The following is a 13,809-nucleotide window of genomic DNA, read 5'->3' as shown; positions in this document are numbered from 1 at the left end:
ATCAGATCTGGGTTTTGATCTGAACCTCATTAGCTGTGACAGTGAATATATCACTTAATCTCTTTATACCTTAGTTTTCTCATGTGTAAAATGATAATTCCTACCTCATTAGGTTTTGTGATGATTAAATACAATGATATAGACATAAAACACTCAGCAAAGTGTCTAGCATTTAATAAATAGAAACAAAATAACCTCCACAATCTGAAGAGATCAGAAAATTTAGAAATAAATCTTTCATATTCACTAATGGAAATTATGCCTAAAAGGTATCTATTCCTTTTTTTTTTTTTCTAAAAGGCATCTATTCTTGTAATATTTTATACATTTTTCAAAAGTGTGGTAGTGATTCGGAGGTTACAATCCTTTTTTGAGCATGCTTCCTCATAGAACTGGTTAATGGGGAAGAAATCACAACATAGTACCACAGTATCAGAAGGGTGACTACAAAGAGGGAGCTGGATAAGAAGTCAAGTCTAGGGCACAGGTTGGTGGAGGGGGTGGGGTCATTTGCAATCTCTACTCCCACCTCCTTTCAACAGATTCACTTGTCTTTGCCATGCTCCAAGGACAGGAACTAATCCCTTCACAGATCCTTGAACTAGTCTGGCTTTCTCCTCATTTCTACACATTTTTTTACTGTACTCCTAAGATTCTTACCCCTGAACCAGCTGGAGTAACTCTCTCTTTAACTCAACTCTAACTGCTAATGGCTGAATCAATGCTCATCTCTTGGACATTGAAATGATGATATTTCTTATAGTTAACTCTGAGATTAGGCCTGAGCATGGGAACTCCATCAGAACCACCTATTTGTAGACTAGCAGCCCTTTAATTCTAGCCAAAGCAATTTAACAATAACAAAATCAAGTCATCCTATCACTTCATATGAAAGTTAACTAAGAATATTTAACACTACATTTATTATATACCATATCAAAAGGACCTAAGATCTTTTAATTCATTGTGCATTACTATTATAACTGCAGAAAACTCAGCTGGCTCACAGAAGTTAAGTGAAAAGAGTTAACACAGCAGGCCTGAGATGGTCATCATTTGAAAGTCCTGTTTGCAAGGACGGCCTTTAGCTGGTGTCTGGGAAGTGGTTTCTTCCAGACTTCACCTACTGTCCCCTTTCCCTTTGCTGATTCTGCTTTGTATCTTTTTGCTCTAACAAAGCTTAGCCGTAAGTACAACTAGAGGCTGAGTCCTTTGAGTCCTAGAGAGTCATGAAATCTGCGGGTGGTCTTAGGCACCCCTAACACAAGTATTAATCTCCCCAAATTCACCCTCTACTTATAGCCCATGTCTTGATAAAGGACCCAGAATGTGGGAAAGAAAGGGAATTAAATTTTAGAGGTGAAGAAACTTTGAGCTATAAAGTGAATGTAGCCCTTTGTTTTCAACCAGACCGTGGAGCAAGCAAAGGGCTATACAGTTCCATTTAAAAAATACCTCCAGTTGAGAAAATAAAACATGGCCTATTCCAAAATATCAAACTGTCATAAAATCTCATAGGTCATTTAATTAAAATATCATGGACCATAGGTCAAAGCTTTCATTGAGAGTTCATGAGTTCTGCTTTTAAAACTTAGAAATGGGTCATCAGCCTCAGTTTGCACATCTTCATCAACAGGGAATGCACTCTTCTCCTGGTTCTAAAGGATTTTACTGGAATCTGTCTCCCTACAACTTTAATTCATTGTTCTCAGTCCTACTCTCTGGAGTCTCACAGAATGAGTAATATATCTCTCAGTGAAAACCACTGTCTTTGCCAGCCTGTCTTTCTATCTCACTGTGTATATTTGCATCTCCCTGCACCTTTCTCTTCTTTGTGGGCATGTCAATCCCTTCTTTGAGCATCTTTTCCAGTGACTTTCCCGCTCTTTCGCCTCACCTAGTTATAATATAACTAAAATATATTTAATTGCTTTTTGTATTCATGAACAGAATTTTTACTCTTACTTTCAAAATGAATGGCTGAAACATTAACTTTTTGTAACCTTCAATGAATGTTTTTGTGCAAGTCAGAGGTTCTTCACATATCGAAAGTTTCCTCACCCTCACTCTTACTGAAGAGAGGTGTCAAGTCTACCTACCTTCAATTTCTAACCATGGAGGGAAGGCGATCTTCCCATAAAACTGCAATTAGAAGAGAAGATGCGCAACCTGTTTTAGAGCTTCCTTGCAGGGCATTTTCAACATCTTGTAAGAAAAGTGCTTCTCTGTACTCCAACCACAGAGGCTACTCACCTAGGGGTAGAGCTCGGGTCAAGTTAGTAGTTGGAGGATCTGTTTCTGGGGGACAGAGCTCACAGAAGTCCCAACATGATGGGCAGAGCAAGTTTCCATCGTGAATCCAGCCATTCATCTGAATACTGACGGGGAGGACCTGCCCGGCCCGACTACACAAATATGAAGTATCCTGAACCCAAACCTTCAGACCTTGTGGAGAACAAGAAACCTTCAAAAAGTGAAAAAAAAAAAAAAAATCAGATCAGTAAGATTCTAGTATGTGAGCCTTCTCCCTCAACTGTAGGAAAATATGGCAGAATTTACTAAAAATGCTGGCTATAAAAGACAATTTGGAATGTGGGCCTATTTTAATTTCATATAAAGAGGGTTAAGTTATCCATGTTCTAAAAGAATTTCACTCTGTGGTAGTAGTAGTTCTTAGACTTTTTGTCTAGAACCTTTTAAAAAATCTAATGAAAGCTATGGACCCTTCCTGAAAAAAACAAGGTAACATACAGCTTTACATACAATTTGGATTCACAGACCCCTGAAGCCAAGTTATCAATAATAACATTTCTGTAGATTCTAGTATCCTCCTAAAATTCAGGTTAAATGTCTGTCAAAGAGCCATGAATCATGTCACTTTTTCTACAAGTTGCTAAATTTTGTAACTCAAATTTTTTTAGTTGTTTTAAATTATAAAAATAGGGCTTCCCTGGTGGTGCAGTGGTTAAGAATCCGCCTGCTGATGCAAGCGACACAGGTTCGAGTTGTGGTCCGGGAAGATCCCACATGCCGCACCCAACTAAGTGCATCCAACTAAGCCTGCATGCCACAACTACTGAGCCTGCGCTCTAGAGCCCGCGAGCCACAACTACTGAAGCCTGTGTGCCTAGAGTCCGTGCTCTGCAACAAGAGAAGCCACCACAATGAGAAGCCCACACACTGCAACGAAGAGCAGCCTCCGCTCTCCGCAACTAGAAAAAGCCCATGTGTAGCAACGAAGACCCAACGCAGCCAAAAATAAATAAAATAAATTATAAAACAATATATGCTCATTGTAAAAAAAAAAAAGCACACTGTATAGAAATGACATAGTAAAAGTTTGTTATTCATTATCTCTATCCCAGATCCTCTGCTCAGAGATGAAAATGGTCACAGTGATTTTATACAACTGGTAACATCTTTAAAAGCAGGATTCATATCTCATATACAAGGGGTAACTAATGAAATCAATTTTAAAAAACAAACATATTAAAGTTAACTTTAAGAAAATTTATAATGACTGTGTTGTCTTCAAAGTTGTTTTCTTTTTTTAAATAAATTTTATTTATTTATTTATTCATTCATTCATTCATTCTGGCTGAGTTGGGTCCTCGCTCCTGCGCACAGGCTTTCTCTAGTTGCTGAGAATGGGGGCCACTCCTCATCGCAGTGCACAGGCGTCTCATTGTAGTAGCCGCTCCCATTGTGGAACACAGGCTCTAGGTGTGCAGGCCTCAGTAGCTGTGGCATGCGGGCGCAGCAGTTCTGGCTCGTGGGCTCCAGAGTGCAAGCTCAGCAGCTGTGGCGCACAGGCTTAGCCACTCCGTGGCATGTGGGATCCTCCCAGACCAGGGCTTGAACTCTCATCCCTTGCATTGGCAGGTAGACTCCCAACCACTGTGCCACCAGGGAAGCCCTCAAAGTTGTTTTCTAAAAAGACTTTACATTATGCTACTTCACCTTAAATATTTCTGGATCTTCTCTCCTGGAACTATCTTCAAAGAAAGTGCATGGTTCTGAGTATGTTTGATGGTGGCAAATTTTTACTTTGCAAGTAGATGTAATTTTTGGAAATACCCAAAACTTGCCCAGATCCAAGTCTGGTAAAGGCAGTTGACTACACTGGTTAAGACTAGGTCAACACAGGTATGATGTAAAATACTGAAATTGACTGCTTAGATGGCTATTAAACTATCTCTAAAAGTAATTTAAAAAGGAGTTCCAAAAGTGTTTTTCAACGATGGAGTCATTTTAAAAACAACTCTTTTCATCAATTAAGTTTAAATATAACATTCATTTGGAAATTTAAGTTATAATAAGCTATCAAGAAAATAAACAACAAAGTGTAAACTCTTCTATAAGTCTGTCATTCAATGACCCACACCCAGTAAGCATTACCACAGCTGCAATGCAATGTAATCATTCTTTTAAGTGAGAATTGACTGGGTATTGTGCTTGGTGCTGAAAAGGATACCAAAGAAGTCCATGACACAGTGCCTGACCTCTAGCAGCTTTAATTGAGGAGAGAAGGGTAGGATATACAAATTTCCCCCCAAAATTAACAGTGTCAGACTGTTTTATGATAAAGAGGCAATAAATAAGAAAAAGAACAACAAAGATTAGAAAGTTTCATGGAAGAAAGCATTTATATTCTAAAGATGTGCACAGGGTTTGCATCACAGTGAGGGAGACATGTTGTGAGCTGGTGGGCTGTGTCAGAGTCCAAGTAGGTGAGGAGAGTAACCGCGTAGGGGTGGATGAAGATAGAAAGGAGTGGACAGATCAAATAACAAGCATATTAAGGACAAAGAGAGCCAGATTTCTCACTGCTACTGCTTGAAAGAAGAGTTACAAATATGGGAAGGGAGAAAACTAAAATGAATTATTTGGTGTTAAACTGGAATCAAAGATACTGGTACAAACTCATGGTTATATATATGCACATGTACGAGTATATATAAAATTACATACACACATATATTTCCTAGCTCTGTTCACCAAGAAGGCCTGGGGAGCAGCTGTATCCCAACAGCAATGAACAATACATCTAGCACCCAGACTTTATTTTTTAAATAAATTTATTTATTTATTTTTGGCTGCGTTGGGTCTTTGTTGCTGTGCACAGGCTGTCTCTAGATGCGGCAGGTGGGGGCTACTCTTTGTTGTGGTGCTTGGGCTTCTCGTTGAGGTGGGTTCTCTTGTTGCAGAGCATGGGATCTAGGAGCGTGGGCTCCAGTAGTTATGGCATGCAGGCTCAGTAGTTGTGGCTTGTGGCCTCCAGAGCACAGGCTCAGTGGTTGTGGCACAGGGGCTCAGTTGCTCTGCAGCAATGTGGGGTCTTCCCGGACCACGGTTCAAACCCCTGTCCCCTGCATTGGCAGGCGGATTCTTAACCACTGTGCCACGAGGGAAGTCCCTAGCACCCAGACTTTAGTCTCTAAATACCTCACTCCACTAAAAGAAACAAGAGTTCCTTGGAGAAATGATTAATTCCAGGGCTGGGGCAAAGAAAGTGAAGATGAGCCTAGAATATCTTGTGCTAGAAAGCAAGGAAATAGTTAAAAAGATAGGACAGCCAAAAGGACACAGGAACCAACCTGAAGGGCTCCCTCCCTTTGGCTAAATCTGGGGCAACTTAAATATCCAAATAAATAATGATAGTAATGGTAATACCCACTGAATAAAATGCAATCTGTGAGTCAATACAGATTTAAATGCATAAATTAATAAAATGAAGGTATGATAAGAAATAAGTTATCGATATAGTACTTTTCCCCCCAGATACTTACTAATTAAAAAGGGAATTAATTAAAAGAGAAAAACAGTAACTTGACAGTGGAGAAGCCTGGTAGATATCAGCAAGTTAACATGACCAGCAAAGGGACAAATCAAGAGTGCACCACCAGGGACTTCCCTAGTGGTCCAGGGGTTAAGAATTGTCTTGCAATGCAGAGGATGCTGGTTTGATCTCTAGCTGGGGAACTGGGATCCCACATGCCATGGGGCAACTAAGCCCGTGCACCACAACTAGAGAGCCCACGTGCCGCAACTAATGAGCCCGCACACCACAACTAGAGAGAAGCCCATGCACTGCAACGAAAGGTCCTGCGTGCCAAAACTAAGACCTGATGCAGCCAAAATAAATAAATATTAAAAAAAAAAAAAGTGTACCACCAAAAAAACACAAGCATCACTTCTGTGATATTACTGCCCAAAACATATTACATGAATTTAATCATGAGGAAACATCAGACAAACCCAAATGGAGACACATCATAGATAAGAACTGGCTTGTAATCTTTAAAAGTGTCAAGGTTATGAAAGTCAAGAAAAGACTGAGGAACTGTTCCAGATTGAAGGAGACCAGAGATGTGACAACTACTCAATATGTGATATCAGTGCAGATCCTATTACTACACGGACATTATTGGGACAATTGGCAAAACTTGAACGGGGTCCAAGAATTAGATGTATCAGTGTTATTTCCTGATTTTTTTGGTAGTAGTGTGGTCATATAGGAGGATGTCCTTGTTTATAAGGAATAGACATTAAAGTATTTAGGGGTGAAGGGGCAGACTGTCAGCAATTTGCACTTAAATGACCCATATTTTTGTACCATTCTTGCAACTTCTCTGTCAAAATAAGTAAAACAAAGAACAACAGAAAACAAAACAGCTAATCCAAATGCTAATTGTTTGGAAATCATGCACATTTTCCCATATAAATGGTTGTGAGTATTAAATTAGCAAAATTAACTGACAACACTAGGTACTACAGGGAAGCCAAGTACATTCAGTCTTTGTAGATGGTATTACAAATCTACGTAATCCCTTTGTGGTGGTGGTGGCGGTATAGAGAAGACATTAAAACAGGCTGAAATGGTTATCCTCCTATTATAGTTCACACTGTTCCAGCTTTATCCCCTTTATTCTAATAAAAAGGTAAAGGATGTAAATATACTTACAAAAGCATTTTTATATAGTGAAAAGTGAAAATTAATTCAATATCTCACAGGAAAATGACTTCCCTAATTATGATACTTTAAAATGATGCAATGTTCTACAGCTATGAAGAACAGTAAGTATTATTATTGGGAGAACTTGGAAAAGGTATCTTGGTCTGTATAAAAAGTACTAAGTTGGGGCTTCCCTGGTGGTGCAGTGGTTGAGAGTCCGCCTGCCGATGCAGGGGACGCGGGTTCATGCCCCGGTCCGGGAGGATCCCACATGCCATGGAGCGGCTGGGCCCGTGAGCCGTGGCCACTGAGCCTGCGCGTCCAGAGCCTGTACTCCGCAACGGGAGAGGCCACAGCAGTGAGAGGCCCACGTACCGCAAAAAAAAAAAAAAAAAAAGTACTAAGTAAAGTCACTAAAACAAAATTATGTATTCTGATTACAACTAGATCAAAACTATGTATTTAAGTAATACATAATCTTTAATGGAATGAATTCATCAGAAAACGGTTGCTGGATTATAGTTGTCAGATTATAGGATTATAGCTGGAAAGTGTTTATTTTTCATTGTCTTTTATAAGGTTTCAAAGGTAATTTTACATGAATTGTATGGTGTGTGAGTTATACCTCAATAAAGCAGTTACCAAAAACAAGAGTTAATTTTAAAGAAACTTTAAAAATAGTAAGTTAAATTGTCAGCTACATTAGTCCATTTAGCTCTTGTAGGTGAGATGGCACAACAAATTCTTATGTTTCAGTTTTCAGGATCACACTCTCCTCCCTGATGCCCGTTAGTAGGGTATGGAATATTCATTAGGTTTGATGCTCCTAAGTTACAGAATGCCTGTATCTTAGTAAGTTCTATGGTGATGCAGTCATTTAATATCAGACATGCAAATAATAAATTAAGAAAATAGTAGTTTGCTCTCTTTGGATTTCTAATTTCAAAGGAAAAAAATCTACTATTAATCAGTAGTTGATTTATTAATTCTTAAATACATGCTTTCTTCAGATTTTACAAAATAAATTATAGTTTTTTTTCCATTACAAAGTAGTTTTAAAGAACAAAATTACAGAACTTCCCTGGTGGCACAGTGGTTAAGAAACCGCCTGCAATGCAGGGGACATGGGTTTGATCCCTGGTCCGGGAAGATCCCACATGCCGTGGAGCAACTAAGCCTGTGCACCACAACTACTGAACCTGTGTGTCACAACTACTGAAGCCCACTTTGCAACAAGGAGAAGCCACCGCAATAAGAAGCCCACGCACAAGCAGCGAAGACCCAATGCAACCAAAAATAAATAAATAAATAAATGTAAAAAAAAAAGAACAAAATTACATGTTTCCTAACATTTCCTTAGGATCTATGCCCAGAAGCAAAATTGTTATAAAACTTGCTGATATATAGCAACTATATATCATTTTTAAACAGAGAAAGGCAATTTCTCTCAAAGAAATGACAATATTTTGACAAAACACAAATATACAAACTAATATTTACAATGAATAAGTTAAAGTATTAATCAGTAGAAATAAAAGATATAAAATGTATTTGAAAATATAAAAACCATATAATGAGATACAATTATGTAATATTTGGTACAGTTATTAACAATCATATGGTTTACCTGATAGCATCCACTCCCCCAGTCTGGGTAACTCAGCTTCCTTTCACACTTTTCCATGACAAATGCTGATTTCTGAATTAGACAAACTGAATGAGGTCCATACTTTTCAGCACCATAGTTTTTAAAAAGGTCTGAAGCAAACCAGAAAAGTTTTCTTTATTAAAAATTGACTTTGGGCTCAAAGAATAAGAAATTGAAGTATTCCACTCTTATAATTAAAAGTTGCTTTAAAAATAAAACATGTTTCATGGAAATTTTCAATTAAAAAAAATCAAGAGAGAGGGTTCCAAACTCAAACTGGATTCTCAATAAAGCAATTGGTAGGAGAATTATTATATCAGAAACAAGAGATAAAATTGGGCTTAAAGCAACCAAGTTAAATATATAGAGGAAATGGCACTAAGAATCACCTTCAATGGTGTCCTAAATAGGAGTCACTTCCCAAGTGACCCAGATAGATGAGGTCAAGTGATTTATATAATGAAGATTTTTTTGGAGTGCTGCAACTTTTGCAAGACGTTCTTGTATTTTCAACTTATGCCATCTCCTGGAAGTCAATAAATGACAGGTTGAGCTAGTCTTAGACTAAGCACAAACCTGCAGAGGTATGGGGCAAACTAAATGACCCCTAACTAGCTAATGGACAAAGGAGTGAAATCCTTAAAGCCTAGGAATTAAAAAAAAAAAAAAAGCCTAGGAATAATTTCTCTCTACACTTAATACAAGTTTCACCTTTTGAAAGCAGAGTTCAATTAGCCCATTTTGAAATATTATAAAGATAAAAATTTTATGTCAGTTTAAAAAATCTTAATTGTATAAGCTAAGAAAGAAAATGTAAAACAATAAAACAGAACTTTATGTTTCTTTATTTATTAATATTTCAAAGTCTTCAAAACACATAGTGATCATTGTCCAGAAAAAGAAAAGAGGGGTCAGCCAATCCCTCAGGTCAAATCCTGAGAAATACCTGTTTTTATAAAGAAATTTTTATTGGAACACAGCTATACTCATTCACTTACATATTATCTGTAACTGCTTTCACACTTAACAGCAGAGCTGAAAAGTTGCAACAGAGACTGCATGACCCATAAAGCCTAAAATATTTACTATCTTGCTTTTTATAATAAATATTTGCCAACTCCAGCTCTAAAACATTAAAATGTGATATCTTTGGCAAACCCATAATTGACAAATATGTGCATTTCTTTTGCTGTAACATGCAACTGCTGCGTAGTTATGTCATTAGACATTTATTAAGTAGGTAAGTGATGGGGAAAAAAATGACTGTACAAATCCAGTTACATCTGCCAGGTTTAAGAATAAAAGGAAAAAAATTATGGAAATTTTAATTTTAAATGATTTAGTCTGAAATAAAGTATGGAATGGGGGCGAGGAGGAAAGGACCAGGTTGAAAATTTTGATGACCACAGGCAGAAAAACTACTTATTGCTCTTGATTAACAAATCAGATGTGAGAACATTTTGTTTACAAAGGTGGTTAGTATGAGCTATAACTACTATTGCTGAATATCCAATTGCCATACTGTTTATTTCCTTGATGGCCTGTTCATTTAAATATACTAAATGGGAATAAATAAGATGGCAATACATCTTACTAGCCATGGGACAATAGTATTATTCTGATATCTGGAGAATGACACGTTATGTCTAAATTACATAAAATGCACACTCCTCAGGAGAGGAAAGAATAGGATACCTAATACGATTTAATAAAAAGAGTTCTGCATTGGAGGATCTTGCACTGACATCAATTAAACATATTACTTAGTAGCTCTTCCCTCATCTGTGAAATTCGATAATATCTTCTCTATGTCTCTTGTCAGGTTTTTAGAAGAACAAAATGAAATTGATAAAAGTGAAATTGTTTTGCAAATGAAAAGTGTCATGCAAATATAAGGTATTACTAAACGGTAGTGTGTGTACACACATGTGCAAGTGTATCTAATAGCTAACAATCCTTTCTATGTGTCGTAATTCTAAGCACTTACTGTCACAACTCTATGAGACAGGTATTATCTCTTTTGTACAGAGGAGAAAACTGAGGCACAGAGAAGTTACTTTGAACAGGTGGATAGCAGTGGAACCACAACATAAACTCAGACAATCTGGCTCCAGGGTCTGTATCCTTAACCACTATTTTGTATTGCTGATACATACTTTTAATATGTATATAACATTTAATTTCACTAAACTACTAACCTGGTTGATTTTCCAATACTCTACAATCTGAGCTGCGCTGATATTCACCACTTAAATGCCAACTGAATTCCTGACTGAAAGGGCAGTAGTCAGCAATTTCTACTGAACCACCGTAATAAGGCAGATCTTCTGCAGGTACTCCACTGAGTTCATCAAAGTACTACAAAGAAAAAAATATTAGGCAGGCAGGAGAGTAAGAAACATTCTATATAATCAAAACAAAGCCCACAGGCAATTTATAGCAACCAATTAATGCTGTATAACACAAAGAAGATATTAATCTATTTTTTTCATACATAGTACAACACAAAGATAGTTAATATACTACCTGAGGGGTATTTTGCGGTTGTTGTAGTTTTAGAAATAAGCAAGGTAAGTAAATTAGTCTGTTTTTTATTAGATGACAAATTTGACTAATGTTTTAAAAGCACGAATAGGAAGAGTTTTAAGAGCTGACAAAATACAAAACTAATGCATAGAATTAAGATGTTTTAAATTTAATGTACTTCAAGTGTTTTTAGGAGAATTTATATGTTGTTTTGACAAACTTGAAAAAACCATAAGAAAATGAATGAGATCATATATATAAAATACTTTGAACACCAAAGAAACAAGGTACCAGATAAATTTTAAAGATTTCACATTTTAAATTATATTACTAAGAGTAGAAATATACAGTCGCCATCTTCTAGTGTTGAAAGCACTCAGTGTGGTCATAAACGTATGTAGGAAGCTCAAAATTTAGCAACAGTCACTTTAAATTCACTTCTGAGATATCGTTTCTGACTAATGGATCCTTTGTCAATGGCAGGCAGAGCTGAGGCTTTTTTTTAGAAATAGCCACTTCAACAAAAAACTTAAAGGTCAAATCAGAGATTCAGACTGGACACACGGGACCATTTCCTTCACCTTTCAGATCTCATTAGGCAAACTTTTCTAAAGCAGAATTTCCAAGTCTTCTAATTAACTGGACTACAGTACCTTAGTTACTCTATTTTATTTCCTTTTTAAAAATTTTTTTTATTTTATAATGGGTGTAGTTGATTAATAATGTAGTGTTAGTTTCAGGTGTACAGCAAAGTGATTCAGTTATACATGTATCTATTGTTTTTCAAATTCTTTTTCCATTTAGGTCATTACAGAGTATTCAGCAGACTTCCCTGTGATATACAGTATAGGTCTTTATTGGTTATCTATTTTAAATATATCAGTGTGTACATGTCAATCCCAAACTCCCAATCTATCCCTCCCCCTCCCCCTTCCCCCCTGGTAACCATAAGTTCGTTCTCTAAGTCTGTGAGTCTGTTTCTGTTTTGTAAATAAGTTTAGTTATATCATTTTTTAAAGATTCCACATATAAGTGATATATTTGTCTTCTTCGGTTAGTTTCTTTCTTTAAAGAACCTTGTTTTTGATATAAATTAAAGACGAAGACTTTGGAAATAATTAAAAAGAAAATACAAACAATTTATAAAAAATAGATCAAAATAGGAACTTCCCCAGTGGTCTAGTGGTTAAGACTCCACGCTCCCAATGCAGGGAGCCCGAGTTCGAACCCTGGTCAGATCCCACAAGCCACAACTAAGACCCGGTGCAGACAAATAAAAAAAAAAAATATATATATATATATATTTTTAAAATAGATCAAAATAAATATTCTAAATGTCTCTTACCATTACTACAAGACATTGCTAGATATTAATTAATTGCTATCAATTAACACGTTGGTTATAAAGAAATGGAAGAATTCTTTGGTTTTTTCTAACTTACAGAAAACAAATGGGGGCTTATAAATTGAAAAACTTAAGAGAATTCACTCTTGTAATTCAAAATGGAGACTTCTTTTTAAAAGGTTGATTCCTGAAACTGTGCCCCAAACAAGTGTTACCTGGTACTCCTGAGGTAAAGGTTTCGGAAACTTCTGCAAATTACACACTGCAACTGCTCTCTGGTCCTGTCTGCAAGTTAACTGCAATGGATTACTTCTGAGCGTGTTACAGTAAGGGCTCAGCATTTGTCTCCTGTATACAAAGATAAAACACCATGGTATCAAACTCTGAAGAAGATATTATAAGTCTATTCTAGAGTTGTTTTTTCCATTACAATTTCAATATGTTTTAATACCTTAAAACTAATTGCTAAACCAGTTGTAAATTATAAACTTACTTTTCAAAGCATAAAGGAAATGCTTAATGTAGGTGTGAGGATTAATGCTAGATATATGACTATTTCACTGTTATTAAATAAGGTCCTATTTATCTCTTTCTCCACTTTTGCCATAAAATGGAGTCCCAAGGTCCCTAACCAGTCTCCCTTCTTCTCTCTACCTTTCAGAGTCTTCTTACGTTTGCTTTATTTATAATGTCTAGGGGTTTTAGTTGTACTTAGAAGGAGGAATAGGAAAGAGTACATCTACATCTTCCCAGAAATGGAAGCGGGACTTGTATTTTTATATTATTTTAAAAAAAAGTTTTCCCGGGGGAGTTCCCTGATGGCCTAGTGGTTAGGATTCTGGGTTTTCACTGCCATGGTCCGGGTTCAATCCCTGGTCGGGGAACTGAGATCCTGCAAGCTGCACATGGCACCATAAAAAAATTCCCCAGGTGATTGTGATGCATTCAGACTAAGGAAGTATGTTGGGGAATAACATGATGTTGTATCCCGCAGGCTTGCAAGCCTGGTAGATGCCCAGCCTCCAGACTGAAGAAAGAGCGCAGAGACAGTGACAAAGACATCAATGGTTTATTCTTACACATCTGAAACAAAAGCATCCTGGTGTGATACCCCACTGTGCATGGCAGACTGCAGGCGGGACATGGCAGCAATCTTCCCTACTCAGGGGAGAAAGGGGCTACCATTTATGGGGGAACTGATGTCAGGTGGGCTCATCAGTTACCAGGGAAGCCAGCAGCTGGGGTGGGGGCAAGCACGTAGGCAGTTACTGATTAAGCCCTATAATTCAGAGAATTGGATAGTCATGTGAATGAAGCAGGGACTGGTCGAGCAGA

At 37.1% G+C, this 13,809-nt stretch overlaps 1 protein-coding gene across 2 annotated transcripts in view; it reads right to left on the bottom strand.

Moving 5' to 3' along the window:
- The window catches only part of LMLN (leishmanolysin like peptidase), a 78,130-nt gene that overhangs the window by 5,996 nt on the left and 58,325 nt on the right, over positions 1 to 13,809 (bottom strand). For both annotated transcript variants that reach the window (XM_067738618.1, XM_067738617.1), the window contains 4 exons: positions 12,690 to 12,822; positions 10,802 to 10,961; positions 8,583 to 8,713; positions 2,254 to 2,464 (listed from right to left, as the gene is read on the bottom strand). In XM_067738618.1, the coding sequence (XP_067594719.1) occupies positions 2,254 to 2,464; positions 8,583 to 8,713; positions 10,802 to 10,961; positions 12,690 to 12,822 (635 nt within the window). The remainder of the gene's footprint in view (positions 1 to 2,253; positions 2,465 to 8,582; positions 8,714 to 10,801; positions 10,962 to 12,689; positions 12,823 to 13,809) is intronic.

The sequence above is a fragment of the Pseudorca crassidens genome, chromosome 5 (genome assembly GCF_039906515.1).
Source record: "Pseudorca crassidens isolate mPseCra1 chromosome 5, mPseCra1.hap1, whole genome shotgun sequence".
NCBI classification, from domain to species: domain Eukaryota; kingdom Metazoa; phylum Chordata; class Mammalia; order Artiodactyla; family Delphinidae; genus Pseudorca; species Pseudorca crassidens.
The sequence above is the reverse complement of the archived record's forward strand: the minus strand, read 5'-3'. Positions and strand labels throughout refer to the sequence as shown.